The sequence below is a fragment of the Jaculus jaculus genome, chromosome 9 (assembly GCF_020740685.1).
Source record: "Jaculus jaculus isolate mJacJac1 chromosome 9, mJacJac1.mat.Y.cur, whole genome shotgun sequence".
Lineage (NCBI taxonomy): Eukaryota > Metazoa > Chordata > Mammalia > Rodentia > Dipodidae > Jaculus > Jaculus jaculus.
In genome coordinates this window covers 33,675,222-33,699,261 of record NC_059110.1, presented here as the reverse complement: position 1 = coordinate 33,699,261, position 24,040 = coordinate 33,675,222, and the positions used below count along the sequence as shown (strand labels likewise).

The window sequence follows — 24,040 nt, the reverse complement described above, 5'->3', positions numbered from 1 at the left end:
CAATAGTATTTGCTGCTCAATCATCAGCCTGTATGACTGACCAGCCCATAGACACTGCTGACAGAGAGGCTCCTGCTACTAGGGCAACGGTCATATGAAAGTAAACTCGCGCACACTTCTGCTATGCAAGTGCCTAGTCAGGCTCGTCCTGGGCTCCTCACCAGTCAGCTCTTTGCTGACAGTATTTTATAACAGTCTAGTTAAGAAATGGAGTTCTCCACTGGTCAGGCTGACACACTTAGGAGTTGGCACTGGGCGGCTCAGAGACTGGGCGTACCCCTGCTGTCTCGAAGAGGTCTGAAAGGTTATGGTGAGCCCTTTTATTTATTTATTTTTCCAGTGTTCTGACCATCTGGCAGGGCACCCCCAGCTCTCAAGTAGAAGTTATCATTTTTGCTTAAAAAAAGAAAGAAATGGAGTTCTAACCCAATTACTCAGTAATAAGTTTATCTCAGCAAATAGGGACCTCTTATGTTTTAGTACTTATGGGGAAGTGGATTGATACCTATGGATGTGGTCATATGCTCTTGACATATTGAAAAATGAAAAAAAACTTAGCAAATTGTTTATGTGCTATTAAGATAATATTTAAATATATTTAATATAACAACTTCTGTGGCATCTCAAGTGCTCTGTAGTGAGTTGCCATTTCTGACCATGGTACTGGACAGTGCAGGAGTAAAGGATGTCCCTGAAGTCCCAAACTGTGAGACACTGACTGGCCTTCCAGCATGCCCCTTCCTGTCCCTGAGGCTGGACCTGGCCCCAGCATGTGTTACCAGGCTCAGTTGCCTGTGTCAGGCTCTCTGTGTGCAATAGCACACTGTGAATTCCCAAGACCACAACCCACTTTGTTATGCACTGCTGTTTCCTCCAGATAATCAAGTCATGTCAGATGGTCTTCCCCTCTATTGCCTGACCTACTTTGAGAGTTACCCAGCATCTCCAGTGCCAGGCCTCTTTCTCCATCAGCCTTTATTGTGATGGGCTTTATGTGTCTCCCTTCACCCTCCTTCCAGGTCTGTTGGGGTTTTGGGATGGGTGGCCATGTGTCCTTTGATAAAGATTCTGTCTAGAAGAGCTCCTTACCATGAACAAACAGTTCTTTTCTAGTTCCACAGGAAAGTGCCTTGTTCTCATGAGATGGAGAAGGGATGAGTTTAGACCTAGGGCATCATTATTAAAAGTGAAAAATAATCATTAAAAATTGAAACTAGAAGTTGCCTTTCTGGGATTAGCTGAAGAGACACGTGATTCTGTCATTAAAGACAATTTATGGTAAGAATTTTGCTGATGTATAATAGTGGTCTCTGCTTCAAAATCAAAGGTGACCTAGTGATCTGAAGACTAGAAATACAGACTCAGTGGAAAGCGAGGACAGAGAGCTGAGAAGTTCCTTCTAGGAGGGAGAAGTCCTTTAATCTCCAGGGTCACAGGGCTAAGAAACAGAAGTACAAGAATAAAGATTGACAGCAGGACACGGATGTCCTGTTGGATCTGATAAATAAAATGCAGCTTTACATAGAAATTGTGCCACAGTTCAGCAACTTACCTCTGACAAATCTGATCAAGAAGCATGGAACAGATTAGAAAGAGCCCCCAGCTTTTCTGGGATGAGATTCTGAGACCCTCTCATTGGAAGGTCTGCTCCGGGCAGCCAAATGTCTGAGGAAGAAAGACTTGGGATCAGCTAGGTAAGGGAGAATCCCAGGCAAGGGGCTGGAGTGGGAGCCACAGAGACCTCTTGGAGGCCATGAGGAAGAATGAGCAAGGTATGTCAGGACAGGGCATCTCCAAGTCTGAGGAACTGTGATTTGGTCCCACAAGTGAAAGAGTCATGTTTGGTCCCATGTCCCCAGAAGATGTGACATATGACCAGCTAGCTGGTCAACAGGCCCCGTCTCCAGAGGCCTCAACAGAGGTGCTGCTGCTCCCATCCTATTCCCACAGCTCCTCATTCCTGTTCCTCAAGTTCCTTGCTCTCATATGGCTGTCTCATACATTCTTTGATCTGTGGAAAATATCAGACTTTTAATTTTTTATTTATTTGAGGGAGCGAGGTATATAATATATATACCTCTTGTCACTGAAAAATGTAAAATGCCTGCATCAGTACATTCCAGAAGGTGTCAATCAGTAACTTTATTGACCACTCAGATATCTCCATGATGTCACTCCTATTGTCTGTATACGTTTCCTTGTTCATCTTATCATATATGGTTCATTCATTCAGCAAAAATCTATTGATTACCTCCTATATTCCAAGTGCCATTATACACTCTTAAGACATGGGGGAAGAACAAGGGGTATAACAAGAATATATATAGATATCTATATCTATATCTATCTAGATATTTAGATATCTATCTATCTATCTATCTATCTATCTATCTATCTATCTATCTATCTATCTATCTAGAAGAATGGGCAGCATACCAGGTTCTTTAGCCACTGCAAATGAACTCCAGCCGTGTGTACAACCTTGTTCATCTGGCTTGCATGGTTCCTGGGGAATTGAACCTGGGTCCTTTGGCTTTGCAGAAAAGCACCTTAACCACTAAGACATCTCTCCAGTCCAATATGGGACTTCTTTTTTAAGAGACAGACAGAGAGACACATAGAGAGAATTGGTGTGCCAGGGCTTCATCCATGGTAATCGAACTCCAGATGCTTGCACCATCTAGTGCACATGTGTGACCTTGTGCTTGCCTCACCTTTATGCATCTAGCTTATGTGGAATCTGGAGAGAGATTGAACATAGGTCCTTAGGCTTCGCAGGCAAGTGCCTTAAGTGCTAAACCCAATATGAGACTTTTAATTTTAGTTTCTTTTCCAGGCTGCATCTTTAGGGTGCATGTTTGAGGATGTACTTTTTTCCTTTCTTTGAATATGTGGTGGCTTGTATGTAAAATATCTCCCATAGCCTTGTGGGTTTTGAATACTTGGTCTCCAGCTGGTGGCAATTAGGGGACGTTGTTGGGCCTTTAGGACATGGAGCCTTGCTGGAGTATGTGTGTTGTTGGGGTCTAGCTTTGGGGTGATATAGCCCAGCTCTAAGCCTAGTATTCAGACGACTTCCTGCTGATGTGTCAAGATGTGATGTCCACCTCTCTGCTTGTGCCATGCTTTGTCCCACCATGAGGAAATGTCCCCTCAAAATTGTAAGCTGACGCAAATCTTTTCCTTCCATAAGTTGCTTCTGGTTGGGTGTTTTGTCCCAGCAATAGGAAGGTAACTGATACAGAATAGTTGTGGGATTGTCTTTAGAGCAACGTTATCCAGTGAGCAGTGAATGCACAGATTCTGGGATCCACGGGCTTTTCAGAGCCCATAACATGGTTTGGGTCCTAAAAAAATAGGTATAAACTCAAAATACTATCAGGCTGAAAGGAAATGGTTCAATTAAAATCTACAAATATAACACTGCATCAACTGTGCTACCAAATTTAGTATTCATACAAATTTTGTTGTATTTTTACATAATTTTAGAAGCTGGAATTTCTTATTTTGAAAGAATTCCTAAGTATACATGGTGATAGCTTACAAATCACAGCCAACAATAAATCAAATGCTACTTGTTGCCCAATAACTTTAAAAGCAAAATTACAAACATCCTTTAAAAAATTGCAGGCTGAATTATATTTAATGTGGGGTAAAATTTTGCTTTGATGTGTTTCAGATGGTGCAGATGGGAACTTCCATTTAAGAGTGCTCAGGGTCTGTGATGGCCTTCAAGTAATCTGGAAAACCCATTTCCACCTAGCCCATCCTTGGCTTTTCCCTTGCTTTGGTAGGGCAAGTTTTATGTGGTAGGCAGTGTGGTGCTTGGGAAGGAGTCAGTGGATTATTACCAGGCATATTCATTTCTGACTAGCATTGAGAATTTTGAAAAGGAGACACAGCATATGTTGTAGCCCATGGAAGAGTAAAAATGAACAGAGAAATAAGGATTGAACTCAGAATGAAGGACTACACTCAGGAGGTAAAAAGCCTTCAGAAGTTTATACCCTGGAAACTTACCACCAACTGGAAGAAAGATGATTTTACTAATTGGGCCTTTTGGCAGATTAAATTACTGTTCTCAACTCTCCATTCCTTTCTTTGCTGGAGAATCTCACTTTCCAGCCCTTTGCAGAGTGAACACACTTCCGGCTCCAGGCCACTTGACCATGTGACTTGCTTCAGCCAATGGAAGTGCAGCAATGCTACATCCAAGGATCCAATGGTTTGATTGGCTCTTTCTCTTCCTATCCACCCCAGCCCCAAGCAAGGTGTTGTGCCCCAAATACAGCCTGTGCCTGGAAGGAGAAGGTGCATGGAACAAAGCCATAGGAACAGAATATCCACTAACCAATAATCGTGTGAGAAATAAATGCTGTTGTTAGAAGTCACTAGGATGTAGGCACTGGATGTATCCTGGGAAGGCTGATTATTGTGCCATGTCATGAGGAAAACTCAGTGAGGAGCCCCCTCCTGGCTCTCATAGTTCTTTTATTGATCTAATTTGTAAAAGCCTTTCGTATGACTCAGCAGTCAAGACAACCAGTGTGTTGACTCTCCACAGAATGCTGTTTTGCAAACAAACACGCACCTCTTTAGGATTAGACAGTTAGCACAAAGGTAATCCTTGCGTCGTTCACGTCACCTTGCCACAGGCCCCAGGTAAGATGCTGGGGGTGACGTCATGGAGCTATTTGAGTGGTCAATACAGTTACTGATTGACACCTTCTGGAGTTTACTGATGTAGGCATTTTACATTTTTCAATGACAAGAGTGACGTTTTCTTTTTGCCAAATTGACAAGAGTTAACAATTCTTTGCAAGGAGCTTTTTGCACTTCACAGGCAATCAGCATTAAGTAAAACAACTCATTTTCCTGTGGCTTAATTTAGTAATCGGTATTTCCCCATGGTGTGAACCTGTTCTTTCTTCTCTGAGCTCTCAATAAATGAAATACCTTGACCCAGATGTGACCTTTCTGAAACTTTCTGAATATTATCCTATTGTCTGTGTACGTTTCCTTGTTCATCTTACCATATATGCTTCATTCATTCAGCAAAAATCTATTGCTTACCAACTATATTCCAAGTGCCATTTTACACTCTTAAGACATGGGGAAGAATAAGAGAAATCACATCTTGCTCTTTTGAATTTAATATTCATAGAAATCCTTAGGAAAATAGCTGCCTAGGTGGAGGGATTCAGTCCCTAAGGCATGAGCCAGGACTGAGCTTGGACCAATGTCCTAGCTCCAAGCCAGAGGATGTTAGGATTTGAGGCTGGGTCAAAGGAGGAAGATAGTTCACTGTTGTGAACCATTCTAAGGAAATTATACCGTGTTCTAGACATGATTAGAGGTTAAAGGAGGATTCCCACTTTAGAAAGATTATTTTAGTGATGAACAAAGGACAGCAGAGGAGCCAGGGGAAGGAGGCACACTGGGGGTCGCTACCGAGACAGACAAGACGCCCTGGATTGCTGTTGTGCTGCTGGAGGTAGGGAGAAGTGCTCACAGTCAGTATGTGTTTGGGACATAGAACTTGCTGACAGGTTGTTTGTGGGATGTGAGCCAAAAAAAAGTATCAAGGATGTCACTTCAGCTTTTTGCTTGAATGACTGGAAAAAGCATGTCACACTGTTACTGGCATGGGAAAGACTAGAAAAGCAGATTATTTTGGGACTGAAGAGAGAGATTATATGTCTTAGCATGTGGAAATGTTGTTTGTAGAGGCAAATCATCTGTTGCTGGGGCAGTTCCAAAGTGTGGGCTTGCTACAAAGAAGGCTGTCACCTTGCCTCCTGGATCCATGCATTTTCCAAAGCCACCTGGACACTGCAGACCATAAAAACTTGAGGCCAGGGCTGGAGAGATGGTTTAGTGGTTAGAGCACTTGCCTGCAAAGCCAAGGACCCATGTTTGACTCCCCAGATCCCATGTAAGCCACATGCACAGGGTGATGCATGTGCAAGGTTGTACATGCCCACAAGGTGATGCAAGCATCAGTTTGATTATAATGGCTGGAGGCCCTGGCATGCCAATTCTCTCTCTCTCTCTCTCTCTCTTTCTGTGTCTCTCACAAGAAAGGCCAGTATTTTAGGCATGCCTCAGAAAACAAACAAACAAAAGACACAAATCTTGAGACCAGGTAAACTTCAGAAAGAAAGAGAGCCGACCCTCCCCCTGTGCCAAAGATCTTCTTCTGTGGTTCTCATGATAAGAGAGCATGGAGAAGTATAAAGCTCAAAGAAGCACAGGCACAGCTACATTGCATCATGTGCACAGTGGACACTTACTGCTTCTGTATTTATCGCCTGCCTTCCTTTCTGGTGCTGGACTACTCAGTTGATCTTTAGTGCAAGACTTGGCATGGTATGGCCTGTTGGCTAGATCTGACCTTCCTTCTGCTTTTTAAATGAAGCCCCCATGCTCATTAGTTGATGTATTGTCTGTGCTGGCTTCCAGGCTACAATGGCAGGGTCAAGGGGAAGACTTTTGGGCCTATAAAGGCTAAAATATGTGCTGTAAAGCCCTTTACAGGAAAAGATTGCCAACCCTAGCACTGGTGGAATCAGTGTACCCTAACTTCTAGCCCCTGTACTGTGGGTAAATCTGACTCCACTCAAGGTTCCCCTCTGAAGGAGCCTTGTTCTCATTTGTATTTAGGATTTTCCCCTGTAAAACTCTCAAGATATTTAGCCAGGCATGGTGGTGCATGCCTTTAATCCCAGCCCTCAGGAGGGAGAGTTAGGAGGATCACTGTGAGTTTGAGGCCATCCTGAGAATACATAGTGAATTCCAGGTCAGCCTGGACTAGACCTTGAAAAACAAAAAAGCAAGGCAAACAAACAAACAAAAAACCCTCTCAAGATATTTAACATTTTTCCTTATTGTGTAGTTATTTAAGAGAATGTATTTCTTTTGAGGCAGGGATTTTGCATGCTTGCACCACCTTCTGCATCTGGCTTACGTGGGATCTAAGAGTTGAACATGGGTCCCTAGACTTTCAGGCAAGCTCCTTAACCACTAAGCCATCTCTTGAGCCCAAGAGTGCATTTTCTTTTAAAATTATACATCTTGTAAGATTTATGTGAGCAGAAACTACATTAGACTTGCTTTTGCACCTCCTCTGGTCCTTAACACAATGTAACATCCTGCTGTACAGTGTGTTCGACACGCAAGTGACAGAAGGCACCATGTTGCAGCTGCATCAGAAGCCAGTGGAAGTGAGTTTGAGCAAAGAAAATGAACACAACACTCCCTCTTGCCCATAACCATCTTCACCTCTCTAAACTGCAGGAGAAGAAAATATTCCGTGTAAGACTAACTTTTGATTAAGTTCGTACCGGGTTTTAAAAACATCTGAATATGAAAATACTGGTATTGCCAAAAATAATTCAAAAGCCATGGATTCTGCCCAAATGTTGCAAGAAATGAGGTTGGAGTATCTCTCAAAACATGCTTCATGTCTAGGACTTGGACATAGATATGAATAAAACTGTATGCTCATTATATTTTACCCAATTAAGTCCATTCCATAAGCTATGTACTTATGCTATGTCCTGTTATGTTATCTTACATTTGTGATTTTGTGGTTTAAGTGTAAAGTATTAATTCTTTAAATGTATTTTTTTTTTCAGTCCAAAAAATCTCATAGATTACATTTGAAAGGAGACTAGTCAGGACTAGGAGAGGGCTCAGAGAGTAAAGTGTTTGCCGTGCAAGCCTGAGGACCTCAGCTTAGATTTCCAGTATCCACATAACAAAATGCCAGATGTGGTAATGCACATCTTCCCTGCACTAGTGAAGCTAAAATAAGGAATTCCTGGAGCTCTCCCATTAGCTAGTCCAGTCCAATTGGTGAGCAAGAGATCTGGTCTCAAATTATAAGGTGGAGAGCAGCTAAGGAAGACACCCAATTTCAGACTTTTGCCTATATACACACACACACACATGCACACATACACACACACATGAACATGCCCACACACATGAAAACCTTCATACACACAACACATGCACAATCACACACATATACACATGCACAAAAGGGGACTGTCTCTGGCAGCTTGAATGTAAAATGTCCCCATAGCCTCATGTGATTTGAATACTTGATACTTAGCTGGTGGCATTTTGGGAAAGCTGTTGAACCTGTGGAAGGTGGAACTGTGCTGGTGGAGGTGTCTTGATAGGGGCTGGTTTTGGGGTAATGTAGCCCAGCTACAGGCCCCATACTCAGATGACTTCTTTCCTTCTTCTGTGGAGATGTGAAGTCCAGCTATTTGTTCTTATTATGTTTTTCCCACCATGATGAAACTTTCTCTTGAAACTGAAAGCTGAAATGAACTCCTTCCCTTCCATAAGCTGCTTCTAGTTGGGTGTTTGTCCCAGCAATGAGGAGGTAACTTCAACTCTACCCACATATTCATATGGTGCTAGAGTAATTGAATGAATTGCATTAATAGATATTTAGGAAAATTGTCCATATTTGAGGTGAGTTTCTGAGGTGTAGAACTTTTAAGGAAAAAGGGAGAGGAATAAAGCAAATTCATAAAAAACTAGAGCAGTGCTTTCAAGTATAACTTCCCATTATCATGAAAATGTTCTATTCTTTGCTGTCCTAGATGCCTGAAGCCAGAGGGAATTCTCCAAACTTTACTCTGAGGACATCGTAGAACTCAGGGAGGTAAAGCTCTCCAAAATATGTATGAAGAGTCAGGGAGTCAGAGGATGCCTGAGTCTGGGCCCACTTTTTATAAAAACTGTTTCTAAACCTATCTTAACAAATTTACCTGTGTGAGGTAAAGACTTAGAAGTGTCAACAATAAGGAGAGTTTCTACCTAGGGAGAAAGTAGATTAATACTGCTATTAATAGACGTTCAGGATCCCATGGATACCCTGGCTTTGAGGGAAATTATGACACTGTTGTAGGGTCAATGGTAACAAGACAGTCTCTCTCTTTCTCTAGAATCAAAGATGAGTCACCTATGTTCAAACAGAATAACAACTAAAAGAAAAACACCCTCCACCCAAAAACCTCTCCACATAGCTGATCCACAGACCTAGTTTCTGCTAGATACACCCAGTGGTGCTTCCAATCAATGGGCTCCCAGTAGAGTCTCTTGGCTGTAGCTTCTGGCAATGGTAGCTTCCAGTGGTTTCTTTCCAACAGTGGCCTGCATGTGTTGCCATAGCAGCAGCTTCCAGAGGCCTCTCCCCTTGGCCTGCTTCCTTACCATCAACAAGATCTTTCTGTTGATGGACGTCCAGTTACTCCACACTCCTATGTCCTTGGCTTACTAGATTCAGAAAGGTTCAACTCTACCAACCCTCTATGCAACTCGAGTAGAAAATTTACCTAGAGATGCTTGAGTCTAGCTTGAAAGACTGACATGTGTTTTCTTATCATAGATTCCTTTATGAACTTGGCCAACAGAGCAATTTGGGTGGTGGAATGGCTATTCTTGATTGTCATCTCGACAGTATCTAGAGGCATCTAGGAGACAGACTTCTGGGCATGTCTGTGAGGGAATTTCTAAATTGAGTTAATGAAGATGGGAAGACCTAGCTTTAGCACGGTAAGCCCATTCCATGGATGGAGGCCTGTGCTGGAGTGGGGAGAGAGCACCCGAGCACAAGCGTTCCTTGCTGTCTGCTTCCTGCCTGTGGTGGGAGTGTGGCCTAGCGCCTCGAGCTCCTGCTGCCCTCACTTTCCGGCCACCATGGACTGTATCTCCCTGCCATGATAAGACTAAATAAACCCTCCTCTATGTTTCTTCTTATCAGGTATTTGGTCTCAGCAATAAAGAAGGTAACCAACACAGGAGGTCCTCAAATGTCCCTGTTTGGAGCAGTGAACAGAAAATCTGTTACAATACATAGAAACTGATGGGCTCATAGCAGTAGGTTTGAAAGTTACTGAGAACTGGATGCACACACTACAATGGATATGTGTGGTGTTACTCAGGGTCACTGTCCTAGTTACTGTTTACTAAGGTACCAAAGCTCCAAACAATGCAGAGGCAGAGCTCCTGTTGTCCCTAGATGTTGTCTCCCAATGATCACGTGAGAAACATGGCTAGTTCTTTCCCCAAAACACCCAAATCTAGGGACCTACACCATTGGTCCATGCCCCTACATGCCTCCCTCTCACCACATCCTGGTGCTGTGGCATCTATGTAAACAGAGTTCTAGGAAGTGCCCCAAACCCCCAGGGCTTTTAAATATAAATATGTAAAATGTAAACTTACCCAGTAACCCTTAGTTAAAAATTACATGTAACATGTGCCGGGCATGGTGGCTCACGCCTTTAATTCCAGCACTTGGGAGGGAGAGATAGGAGGATCGCCGTGAGTTCAAGGCCACCCTGAGACTACATAGTGAATTCCAGGTCAGCCTGAGCTAGAGTGAAACCCTAGCTCGAAAAACTAAAAAAAGAAAAAAAATTATATGTAACATGAACTAATCTATACATTGAGAGTCATCAGCTCAAAGGTGAATTAAGCTTAAATATACAAATAAGTAAAATAAAACAGCTGATGTTGTAGAAAACATTTATAGATTCTGGAATTTAATGCCATTTTCAATGCTTGATGGTTCCTCCCTAATAGAAGTTATAACCAATAACTGAATAAGGATGACACAGACTTGAAAGAATTTAGATACAGAAGAATTCAGGTTGTGATGAAAAACAAGGAGCTGGGCCTATTCACATAAAAAAATTCCTCTGAAATGACATTAAAGGGCATTTAAAAAAAAGATTAAAAGAATAGACATTTATCTTTAAATGTTTTAATGGCAAGGGTTTCAGTTTTAAAGGAATTTAATCCCAAACATAGAAAAATGAGTATAAATTGGATTAAAAATCTGGAGAATAGTCAAAGTTGTTAACAGCAAATGAAGACTTATAAGTTCAAATGTGTGTCAAAATTTCCAAATTCAAACGCTTTCCAGAATCTTGGGTTACACATGGTTTGTGTTAAATCTGTCTGCATTTCCTAAAATCAGATTTCTTTGTGTATCATCCAACACATTGGCAATTAAGTTGGGGTTCTTTTTATGTTCTGTGTATTATTTTTATAAGGGTGATGATAGCTGTGAGATCACTTGAAAACACAGGATAATGAACACAAGGTGGCCTTCAACTAATAGCTTCATGAACCTTGTTGTCATTCTCTTGGTCTTTCTTGCATCTGGAACTAAACTTGTAAGCACTGTGGTGTTCACTTATCACCCAACATTTGCAGTGAAGGAACCTATATGACTTGCAGGACATTTTAAGCCTGTATTCTTACAGGAAAGTTAGTGCATGCAGAACACTTTTTAATGAAACATATAGGCTTCGATTGAAATATTTATTAATACATTTGTGAGTAAAGATGATTGAAATTATTACATCTTCCTCTCTTTGGCTCCTGCTCCAGAATGCTTGAAGTTTTTAAATTGTGTTTGCATATTTGTAAAATTAGGTCTAATGATTGTGCATAAGAACACCCATTTCCCCACCAGGACCCTGCTGAGATGCCTCTGTATGGAGCATAATATGTTGACAGCTATTATTGAAATGGAATAGCAAGATGTTTTCTACACGGGGGTTAAGAAACCTTAAAGTCTTGTCGTATTCTATAATTAAATGATGTTTCTTGTATCCTGATAAGTATAATCAAATGTATCATTTTATAATCTCAATTAATTATTTTTATTTTTGGATATATATATATATTCATACATTTTTATTTTATTTGAGAAAGAGAGATACAGAAGTAGGCAGGTAGAGAGAAACAGAGACAGAATGGGCATGCCAGAGCCTCCAGCCACTGCAAATGAACTCCAGATGCATATGCCCCCTTGTGCATCTATCTGGCTTGTGTGGATCCTGGGGAGTTGAACCGGGGTCCTTTGGCTTTGCAGGCAAGAGTCTTAATGGCTAAGCCATCTCTCCAGCCCTGGATTTATATTTTAATGAATCTGGCTGATAAGCTAATACAAAAATAAATGCTGGAAGAGATCAACTTGTGCTATAAGAGTTAAATAAATATTAGCATCAGTACATCTCATGTTAAGACAAAATCCAGGGCCTCCCTCAAATATCTGTACTAACCACAACTTTGCAAGACTTCTCATAGGTATTTCTAGCTTTGAGATTTTGTTTTTTGCTTTTTTTTTTTTTTTTTTTTTTGTTGTTGTTTTGAGGTAGGGTATCTCTATAGTACAGGCTGACCTGGGAATTCACTATGTAGTGTTTGGATGGCCTCAAACTCATGGTAATCCTCCCACCTCTGCCTTCCAAGTGCTGGAATTAAAGGTGTGTGCATCACCATACCTGGCTGCCTTTAAGGTTTTAAAAATGTTATTTTTCTTTATTTATTTGCAAGTTGTGAGAAAGAGAGAGGAGAGATGGAATATGAAAGAGAGTGGGCATGACATAACCTCCTGCCACTGCAAAGGAGCTCCAGATGTATGTCCCGCTTTGTGCATATGGCTTTACATGGGTGCTGGGGAATTGAACCCAGTTGTCACACTTTGCAAGCAAGTGCTTCAACTGCTTAGCCATCTCTCCAGCCCTGGCTTTGAGTTTTAAACCCATATTATATGGCATATTGATTTACCATTCAGATGGTGGCTGTAGTTAATTGTACTATCTTTCAACAAATCATATTAAATACTAAAAATAAATTTAGTTTTCTGGCTCTAAGGTCATACTTATTCCTTGAAAATGATTTAGAAAATATAAAATATAAAGATAAAAATTACCCCTCCTCCAGATAATTCTTTTTAATGCTGTGTCAAAATTATTAAAAGAGCTTGAATGAATTTGTTTAATTTTTCAGTTTATATTTTGGGCCAAGTTCTCTTATGCTCCCACTTCCAAAGTGATGAAAATTCTGACATCATCATTATTGATTTGCTTTGTCTATTCTTCAATTTCATATAGGTCAAATTGCTCAGTTTGTATGATTTTGTGCTAAGCTTTTCTTTTTATTTCTCTCTTCTTTGTTTTTATATATGTATGTGTGTGTGCATGCATATGGTAGTAGTATATGTGGCGTGGTGTTTGTGTGGCATGTGTATGTGGAGGAAAATCTTCCGAAGTTCTGTTTATAGCTCAGAGAAATGGGATAAGAGAATACACTGGATATACAATGAATTCATGAATTCCACAGAAGTGTGTGTGTGTGTGTGTGTGTGTGTGTGTGTGTGTGTGTGTTATGCATGCTCTTAGACTAGTTAAGCTACATCAGCTTAAGCAGTGAAGCCATTTCTTCGTTTTTTTGAATTGTTTATCAAAATTCAAAATCATGGAACTCTCTACCAGTTTTGATATACTATTTGCTATTTTAATACTACTTTACAGGGCTGGAGAGATGGCTTAGTGGTTAAGCGCTTGCCTGTGAAGCCTAAGGACCCCAGTTTGAGGCTCAATTCCCCAGGACCCACGTTAGCCAGATGCACCAGGGGGCACAGGCATTTGCAGTGGCTGGAAGTCCTGGCGTGCCCATTCTCTCTCTATATATATCTGCCTCTCTCTCTGTCACTCTCAAATAAATAAATAAAAATGAACAAAATCCCCTACTTTATCCATTTGAAAGAGACATAGAGGTAGAGAGAGAGGGAGAGAAAGAGAGAGAAAATGAGTGTGCTAGGGCTGCTAGCCACTGCAAACAAACTCCAGATGCATGTGTCACCTTGTGCATCTGGCTTATGTGGGTACTGCAGAATCCAACCTGAGTCCTTATGCTTGGCAAGCAAGCTCCTTAACAACTGAGTGATCTCTCCAGCACCCTCTTTGCTATTTTTAAGTGATAAAATGGAAAATTTATTTTCAAAACTTCTTTCTAATTGTAAACTAGCTCAAATTATGTTCAGGGGTAAAGTTTGTGAAACTACACATAATTTTTAAAACATATAAATTTAGATGCTAAGGAAATGGCTCAGTGGGAAAGTGTGCTTGGTGTGTAACTATGAGGGCATGAGAGGACCAAAATCGCCATGAGTTTGACTCCTAGTACCTAGGTAAAAAACAAAACAAACAAACAGAAAAAAACTGGGGCTGGAGAAATGGCTTAGTGGTTAAGGTGCTTGCCTGTGAAGCCTAAGGACCCATGCTCCGCTCACCAAGTCCCATGTAAGCCAGGTGCACACAGGAGATGCAGGCACGCAAGGTTGCACATGTGCACAACGTAGTGTGTGCATCTGGAGCTCCATTGCAGTGGCTGGAGTCTCTGGTGTGCCAATTTTTCCTTTTTCTCATAAAACAAACAAAAACAAAAAACCTGGGGATGGCTACAAATGCCGGTAACCCCACTTCTGTACAGGGCAGAGATCACAAAACTGCCGGGGCCCACTGGTCACCCAATCTTACTGTAAATGGCAGCTCTGAACTTAGTGAGATTTTGTGTCTCAAGGATGCACAGGGAAGAGCGATTGACGAAGATCCTTGAAATTCCCCTGTGACTCCACACAGGGGTGCACAGGGCACACACATATGCACATATATGTGCATGTACTATTCATATACATACCACACACGATACACATATGCTAAAAAATAAAACATAAAAACGTAACTTATTTGAAACTGATTGTAATGAAATAGACAATATTGAAGAAATGATTTCTTTTTTTAGGCAGATGTTGTGGCTCATGCCTTTAATTCCAGCACTGGGGCAGCAGAGAGGTAGGAGGATCACTGGGAGTTTAAAGTCACCTTGAGTCTACATAGTGAATTCTGGTCAGCCTGGGCTGGAGTGAGACCCTACCGTGAAAAACAACAAACAACAACACCATTTCTTTTTTCAAGGCCATCTCTAGGCTTGGTACATACTGGGCTCAACTCTTCTGAGGCACTGTGAGGTATGCACTGTGCTCAGAAAACGATATCATAGAATAATTATATTTTCAGTATGCTAAGTCAATTTCTTGTCAGCATCAGAAGGTGACAGTTTAAGCCCATTTACTTTTGCTATAACAAAATACCTAAAGCAAGGTACTTTATTTAAGCAGAGAGTTTTATTTAACTTATGGTTTTGAAGGTGAAGGTCCAAGATCAATCAGTCTCATGTGTTTAGCCTCTCATGAGCACTTCCGGGGGCATTGTAGCATGGAGGATGATGTCATGTCAGAAGCACATGTGACACACACACACACACACACACACACACAGAGAGAGAGAGAGAGAGAGAGAGAGAGAGAGAGAGAGAGAGAGAGAGAGAGAGCGCAGTAGTATGGTGAGACAGTAAAAGAGATTCAAGGGACAGGCTGTTCTTTGAATACAACTCATTGTTGGGAGAAATAGCAGGGTTCATGACAACTGCATCCATCCTTCCTGAGAGGTATAAACCCAATGATCTTGTCATCTTCCTGGGCCTCCCTCCTTGAAGGTTCTAGTGCTTCCACATCTCTACAACCAACCAAGCTTGCACCTTGGAGTGGCAGACACATTCCACTGATGTCCAACCTATAGCAATCACCAGTACATTTTTTCCTTTGACTGTAATCATAATTTTAAAATATATTTTGTTTATTTATTTAGTTATTTATTTAAGAGAGAGAGGGGGAGAGAGAGAGAGAATGGGTGTGCCAGGGCCACCAGCCACTGCAAAAGAACTCCAGATGCATGTGTTCCCTTGTGCATCTGGCTTACGTGGGTCCTGAAGAGTCAAACCAGGATCCTTTGACTTTGTAGGCAAACACTTTAACCGCTAAGCCATCTCTCCGGCCTCGTAAATTTTTGAAAATATTTTATTTTTTATTTATTTGACAGAGAAAGAGAGAGATAGAGAGAGAAAGGATGGGCACACCAGAGCCTCCAGCCACTGCAAATGAACTCTAAACACATGCACCACCTTGTGTATCTGGCTTATGTAGGTCCTGGTGAATCAAATTTAGGTCCTTTGGCTTTGCAGGCAAATGTCTTAACAACTAACACATCTCTCCAGCCCATTTCTCATAATTTGCATCAGCTTGTCTCTCTGGGTACCAAATATAATCCCTTCTGTCTGCCTTTCATATGACACAAATTATTAGTTGGCTTTCTGAATCAGATTATTATGATATTTCTTTGCCTTTGGAAGTTGTATTTTATCTCATATATTCCCATATATTTTCCTAATAACATTTGATACCACTGCCATCTATTTGATTGTTTTTTTCTTTTTAACTTTCTTTTCTTTTTGCTTGACATTTCGATTTTTTAAAATTTTTTTATTTTTTACACTTTGGGTTTTCAAGGTAGTGTCTCACTCTGGCTCAGGCTGACCTGAAATTCATTCTGGAGTCTCAGGGTGGCCTCGAACTCTCGGCAATCCTCCTACCTCTGCCTCCTGAGTGCTGGGATTAAAGGCGTGCACCACCATGCCCGGCAATTTTTCGATTTTTTGAAGTAGTGTCTTGCTGCAGCCCAGGCTGACCTGGAATTCACTATGTAATTTCAGGGTGGCCTCTAAAGTAATGGCAATCCTCCTATGGTTGCCTCCTGAGTGTTGGGATTAAAGGCATGTGCCACCACAGCTGACTCTATTCATCATTTTAAGCAATGCTATTTATATGCATATTTGGGTTTTAGCACCTGCCACTCAAAACAGGTTGAATCTATTATTTGCTCCTTGTTTCTGAAGCCTTGTCCCCTGGGCCCTTTCTTTGTGTGATTTTTCTCTCTAGGCTCAATGCTCCACACCCCACTGCCTATCTTTTCTATGTCTTGTGTCTTGAATTCTTTTTTTTTTTTTTTTCTTTTGAGGTAGGGTCTCACTCTAGCCAAGACTGACCTGTCATTCACTATGTAGTCTCAGGGTGGCCTTGAACTTATGGTGATCCTCCTACCTCTGCCTCCTGAGTGCTGGGAGTAAAGGCGTGTGCCCAGATTATGTCTTGTATTCCTGACAGTCACTTGGGGATGGGGAATGAGGAGCTCATGGGTAAAAGCACTAGCTGCAAGACCCTTGAGCACCTGAGTGCAGATTTCAAGACCCTCATAAAAGCTGGAAGCTGTGGTGCCTTTGTAATTCCAATTTGCCTACAGAGATGAGAGAAGTTGGAGATAGGAAAATTTCCTAGAAGCTAGAGAAAGGATCAGTGGGCAACAAGGAGAGATGGACATGAACATTGCCCACACGTGAACATGCACGCACTCACACTTGGGGTTGCTTGATTTTATTAGGTACAAGATGTGTTCTTTTAACATATGTTTTCCTATTTCCCTCTCTCTCTCTCTCTCTCTCTCTGTCTTTTTTTTTATTTGAGGCTGAAGTTGGCCTTGAAATCACTGTGTACCTAGGCCGACCTTGGTCTCCAGATCTTCTTGCCCGTGCCTCCTAGGTGTTGCGATTTCTAGGTGTGTGCCACCTCACCGGACTGCAGTCATTTTCCATTTCAGTACTTTTGCTAGGTTATAATTGACTTTTTTTTTTTCTTCAAGAACTCCTACTCTCCAGGTATTGGGTCTTCTTTGTCTATATTTGTCACTTAAAAGATATTTTCCTTCAATCTGTTCTGCTTACTTTTGTGTACCTTCTAGTCAGGTATTTTTTTCTTACTTTTGATTCCCAACTTGTGTTTCTAAGTTTTGCTAATTCTGATTTGGACTGAATATTTTCCTTTTTCTCCCAATCTTACATTCCCTTTCCTTCTTTCTTTCCCCCTCCCTCCCTTCTCTCTCTTTTTCTTTATTTTTTTTCCTCTTCCCTCCCCTCCCTTCCTCTCCTCTTTCTCTCTTCTTATCTCTTCTCTCTTTTCTTTTTCCCTCCCTTCCTTCCTTCCTTCCTTCCTTCCTTCCTTCCTTCCTTCCTTCCTTCCTTCCTTCCTTCCTTCCTTCCTTCCTTCCTTCCTTCCTTCCTATCTGTCTCATGTAGTGCAGGCTGGTATCGATTTACTATGTACTGAGTGGTAGAGATTGACCTCAAACTCCTGTTTTTCCCTCCCAAATATGTCACATTTTTATGTCACTTGTTATTTCTTTATTATTGTTTGTGTTTAACATCATTTTGTTTGTTTTCTTTTGAAACAGGAAAATAAGGTTTTTCTGTGTTTTTATGCTATCTCCTATTCCCCTCCCACCTTTTTTTTTGTGGTGAATTCGATACTTTTAATACTTTATGTGAAATTAGAGGCTTGACATCTCAACTCACAGAGCTCCCTCTATTATTACTTATATATTTTTTAGAATTTTGAGCTTATGTTTTCCTTTCTTTTCTTTTCTTTTAATTTAATTTAATTTATCTGCAAGAATGACACAGAGAATGGGTGTTCCAGGGCCTCCAGCCACTGCAAATAAACTCCATCCAGATAGACGGGCCACTTTCTGCATATGACATTATATGGGAACTGGGAAATCAGACTCTGGTTGTTAGGCTTTGCAGGCAAGTGTCTTGACTGCTGAACCATCTCTCCAGCCCATGTTTTCCTTTTTTCAAAAAAATGTTTTCAGTAATGGGATCAAACCCATGGCTTCTCAGGTGCTAGACAAAGGCTCTACTGCTAAACTCAGCTCCACCCACATCCTTTGGTGTTCATTTTTCAAACAAGAACTCTCTAAATTTTGCAAGCTGGTCTTAAGCTTATAGTCTTCCTACCTCAGCCACCAGAGCAGCTGGGATTATAGGCCTGCACCACCAAGCCCAGCTGCCCGTTTGTATCCGAATGTTCTTTTTCAATGTCTGTTCCCCAGGACCTGTTCAATTTCACTTTTGTTCCTGAGTGTGGGTACCATTCCTGTGGAAAGGAGCCCTGGCTTTTCCTGTCCCTTTCAGAGCTGCTTCTGATCTGCCTGTCCGTGGTTCCAGTCAGTGCTCACTGGCTTTTGGAGCATCCAATACTCTGTTGTTCCTCAGCTTTTTCCCACGCTTCCTGACACAGTGCAGGCCTTCTGGTGGTCGATGATTTGTCTTCATCTTCATTCCTATCTTGGGGTCAAGGAGTGTCTTGTCTCCTAATTTTGTTACAAATCTTGCTCGTGGGAGTTTGGTTATGCAATCTGCTTAGTGTTTTTATGTGAGGATTTGGAAAATCTGAAACCCTTGCTTCCACTGCTGCTTCTAGTTGTCCAGAGTTTTCTGATTCCTCTCAGAAGGCAGGCTCTGTGGCCCTTCATCTCTGCAGCTAGGCGTCGATGGACAGACGGAAATGTGAACTAACAATGTACTCTGTGTGTGCATTCCTGTGTGTTTACTTGCAGCGGCCGGGTGCTGCTGTACACATCACTGCTGTATACACACATGGGTGTATCCTAAGGGCCCAGTGTTGTGACCAGAAATACTTGTCACATTTTGAACATGGGAAGTTTTTCATTTGCTTTGTGGTAGAGGCACTGTTTGTAGAATGTCTCTATTTGGGGTATATTTTTGTCTTTCAGGATGACTATACCATGGTTAATTACCCTAGGAAAGGTTAGTTTGTCTGCAATGTTTTTTCCTCCCTAGAATCCGCAGCTATTCTGATCTGGAAAATACTAGGTTCCTGGTTGCCTTTGGAGTGTTTGTTTGCCATTCCCTTTGGTTCACTTTTCAGCAGAAGCAAGGTGGATCCAATATGGTTTCCACACCAGAGTTCTTGAATAACTTTATTGATACTTGTAAACCACATTGGTAATCTAGGACACCGTGCAATGGTGCAATTGCTTTTAAATGAAGACAAATGTCTATTAATGTTAATGAATGGAGCAAGGACTTACCCTGCCTTTTGTCTCTTGCCATCTTTTGTCATTGGTCACCATGGCAACAGGAAAATAGAATTAGATGTACTAATTACTTGATTCCATTTCAATGTATATGTGATTTTATACTTATTTAACAGTAAGATACCAAAGTTCAGAAATAGACTCATATATAAATTAAGAAAATATTGAGACACTTTTCACTGCAAGATGAGACTGATTTGTAATATGAAAGATCAGAAATAAACCCACAAAATCCAGAAGTGCAGATGTAAGAGTGGGGACCTGAAGTCATCTACAGAGAATTAAATTTAAAATATTCATTAAGTTCTGCAAAGATAACAAAAACTCCTGTGTAATTTGCATGCAGTGTGCATATTTTGAGTCCATGAAACTTTATCCAATGTAAAATTTATTTAAGTAAAATCCTATATTTTAAGAAAGTAGCATCTATGAAAGGTATTTAGAAACATAATGAGTTATTCTAATATAAACCAAAACTTCCCATGTATACACAAGAAAAGTCAGAAATGTTTATAAGAATGAACAGCCAAAGCCTTTATACAAAAAATATATACTTTATTTTCCACTAGAAAGGTGCAAACATGTAACTTTTGGTCACACTCTCAACAAAATACACTGTCCAGAAAACAGTCATAGTCCAAGAATCAAATGCTCCCAGGTGGAAATCAGACCAGCTCTTCAGAGCCAGTCAGTTCTTTTTCCTCTCAGTAACAGTGAAGTTACCACATTTCCTCCTAGAAATTCCTTTCAATAACATTGCTGCCTCACCATATGTTTTGATGGACTGTCAATCAAACTGGTTACAATTTCCATTTGAGTATCCACTTCAGATTTTGAATTAACAGACAAACTTTATGTCTTACCTATGGTGTTCAGAATTTGAGGCTAGCATTTCAAATACCAAGGCATTCAAAACAAAAACGAAGGCACAAACAACTTTAAATTAACTTAGATAACTGTACAAATATATATATATATTTTTATATATATCCACAATATTTACAATATCAATAAAAAATCTGGCTTGTTATAGGCAATTTTACTTGCCACAAGTTGTCCAGTCTAATAGACAGGATTCCGATTCCTGACTACGGTCATTTGAATCAGAATGTCAGAGGCGAATCTGCTCTTCTTACTTGAAGAGCAGCTCGACTCAGCCTTATGATGGAGACATGACCTGGCTGTCCCTGGAGCTAAGGCAGTTCTTTCTGACAAGCATGCTACAGCTTCCCTCCTCAATTACACTTCAAACAGCAGGCTCATGAGCACTCTAAGCTGACATCTCTAGTGCGTCCACCCTGTCTCCACTGCTCCTGAAGCCACGCCTTAGCATACATTCTGCTGCTGTGCGCTCATATTGGCCCACTGTCAAGTCTTAACTGTCTTCAAACCAGTGTCTGGGGTTGGCTGACTGTATGACATGACACAATGCTTTGAAATGGGTGGGAATTTTCCTCCCCCAGCAGTTAGAAACACAGATTTAAATTAACTTGTGCTACTAAAATCACTTTTACAGAAAAAAAAAAAATGAGATGTAAATCAATTCAAGTTACAGTCTAATGAGTTCACGTCTGTCATTCTGGCTTTACGCCATGTCTCCATACATCTTCCTGTAGTACAGTGACTCAAAGATGTCATTGTCTCCAGGACAGTTGTAATGGCACGCACAGGTCTTGATGAACATCATATTCTTCTTCATGACCTCCCCGTCAGGGCACTTGAACTCCACGGGCAGAGTGGTGGTCCTGTGGGGCGTGCAACACCGGCCGTCAGTGCACACTCCGCAGAACTTAGCCCGGTATGTCTTCACACTGGTGCAGCCAGAAAGCTCAAACTTGACAGGCTTGGCGATTTTCGGGGTCCGGATGCACTTTTTGCCCTTCTACGGAAGACAAGAGAGAAGACACACGTCAATTTCTACAAAGGCAGTGGCCTTCCTCAACCCTGTGTAGTCTAGTCCTATGTTATCTGACTTCCGTTTATATTTCCAGGAGAAAAACTTTTGAGTTGCATTTGCCAATTTTCCAAAAATAGCCATGGCTTCTTTTGGAATGTCTTGAATTAACTAACACTGTGGAGAGTTCTGTAGTGGAAAAGTGTTGGTTGCTATTACACAATCTCTCATTCCAGCCAAACAGTTCCGTGGTCAGATATTTTTGGAGATAACAGGCCTATAATAACAAAGGAGGTGGGACACCTGACTTTGGCCTAGTCACTATTATTCCAAGGAAATGAACGTACAGGGGCAGAGCACGTACCTTAATGTTCTCTTCCAGGTCAGCCTCGCAAGGCCTGACCATGCAGAGGCGACTCTGCTTCTCCAGTCTGCAGAAGGAGTTGTCATTGGTCACCCTGGTGGAGATGCCCATACCACAGGTCTTGGAACAGGCGCTCCACTCTGTGGTCTGGACCAGGCAGTTAGCTCGCATCATAGTTGGGTCTGGGCCAAATGTGTCTTCCAGTCGGTAGGCTGGGAACACACAAACACAAGGTTAGATGCCTGGTTAACACGATTTCCCCCTGTGCTTGGCACACTTGGGCCTCAGCCCTGGGGTAGAGGGGGTTGGGGAAGGGGTGAGGGGGATTGACAACACGGAATATTGAACTCACCAGCCAGGGCAGGGCCAACGGCGGTTTGGTCCTTGGGTTGGTCACACACCCACTCCTCGCAGCATTTTCCTGGCAGCTTGACCCTTCTGGGGAAGGGGCAGTCCGGGCTGGGCAAGCGGACGTCCATGCTGCACAGGGGCACGCAGCCCACCGCCCCGTCCAGGCAAGTGCACTGGTACTTGCAGCTGCTCTGGAAGGACTCTCCGCTCCGGTAAACGGTCCCACCGAAAACACAGGGAGCCCCATCTTTGGCTGTAGGAGAGCAATGTGGGAGGACATAGGTTAGACACCCACGGGGGGGGGTCCCAGGTTTGGGGCACTCTAGCAGTGTGCGTGTCGGGGGGGGGGGGCTGCAGGGCAGGGAAGCAGTTGCATAAAGGGACATCACAGTTGGAGCCCCCTCTTTTTGGGTAGCTGACCGGTGGGCATGCGGGACCCCAAGGGTGGTGAGGGCGGACCGAGGAGGAGCTGGGGGAGCTGGGGGGAACTCACCGGTGCACACTCCGATCTTGCGGTTGGCCGGGGACCCGAAGTCGCAGAAGAGACCCTTGTGCGGGTCGCAGGGGTCGCGCTCGGTGCACAGCTCGCCCAGCTGCTTGGCGCAGACGCGGCAGCAGCCGCAGCCGTCCAGCACGAGGCTCACGCCGGCCGGGCAGCGCGGCGCCGGCTCGGCCGCGCACTGGCAGGGCGCTGCGCAGTCCTGGCCGCGGGCCGGCTGCAAGGGAGCAGGGGCGGGCGGTCAGCGGGCGATCGCCCGGCCCAAGCTCGGTGCCTTCACCCCTCCGGCCCGCCCGAGTCCCTCCCCGGCCGGCCCACACCGGGCTCTTACCCGGCTGCAGAGCGCGAGGACGACGAGGAGGAGCCCGAGGGCGAGGCGCACGGGGCCGGTGGCGGTCATGGTCGGGACGCGGCGGACGGAAGGAGGGGCGGATGGACGATGGACGGACGGGAGCCGAGGATGGAGCCGGGACGCGGGCTCGGGGCGGAGGTGGGTGTCGGTCTGTCGGTCGGTCTGTGCGTCTGGACGCGCCGGGCGGTGGCGTCGAGGGACTTGGCCGGAGGGAGCGGCTGCCGTCGGTGGAGGCTCGGGGCCGGCGCCGGGCTGAGCGGAGCGGCTGCGGAGAGGCCTCTTCTCGGCGGGGAAGAGTTGTTGTGTGAGGCTGGGCGGGCGGCCCCGGCTTTTATACGCTCCCCGCCGCCCGGCTCGCCAATGGGCTGAATGGAGTCCTACACAAACAGGGACATTCCTCGCATTCCTCCCCACCTTCCTGCCTCATCAACTCACACCGGATTGATCCTGACCCCTTGACACTCAGCATTCCTCCGTCTGAAAAAAGCTGGCACACTTCAGCTCACCAGAAAAAAAAAAAAAAAAAAAAGAAAAAAAGGCGCAGTATTTCCAGCACCAAATAGGAGTTTTTTGTTGTTTTTTTTTTTTTACCCCAACCCCATCCTTTTTTCACTCCTCTCTTGGTATATATCATTTTAAAACACCCAGGCGATTATATTTTTAATACTTTCTCTTTTTTAAAATAGCTAACCACTGACATAAACCCCTTGTAGGAGGTAGGTAGCTGAAGCTGCGAGTAGCAGCGCTTCCTCACACGTTTGAAAGGGCTTTTTTTTAAAAATTGTTTTTGAAATGATTTTTCTTCTTTTGAGGGTCTGTAGGCTCTTGAACTTCTAAAGAAAGCAGATGGATGCTTTTAGCCATTTGAAATCCTCAAGATGCCATCTTGCAAGAGATGGATTTCTATATC

General features: G+C 42.9%; 1 protein-coding gene across 1 annotated transcript; it reads right to left on the bottom strand.

The window, feature by feature from the left end:
• Nucleotides 1-20,204: 20,204 nt before the first annotated feature.
• On the bottom strand, nt 20,205-23,407 carry Ccn2 (cellular communication network factor 2). The gene is made up of 5 exons (XM_004651199.3): nt 23,110-23,407; nt 22,773-22,995; nt 22,281-22,532; nt 21,929-22,140; nt 20,205-21,552 (listed from the first exon to the last, which is right to left on the bottom strand). Exons 1-5 carry the CDS (start codon nt 23,176-23,178, stop codon nt 21,256-21,258), a joined length of 1,053 nt encoding a protein of 350 aa, XP_004651256.1. The 5' UTR covers nt 23,179-23,407; the 3' UTR covers nt 20,205-21,255.
• Between the last annotated feature and the right edge of the window lie 633 nt (nt 23,408-24,040).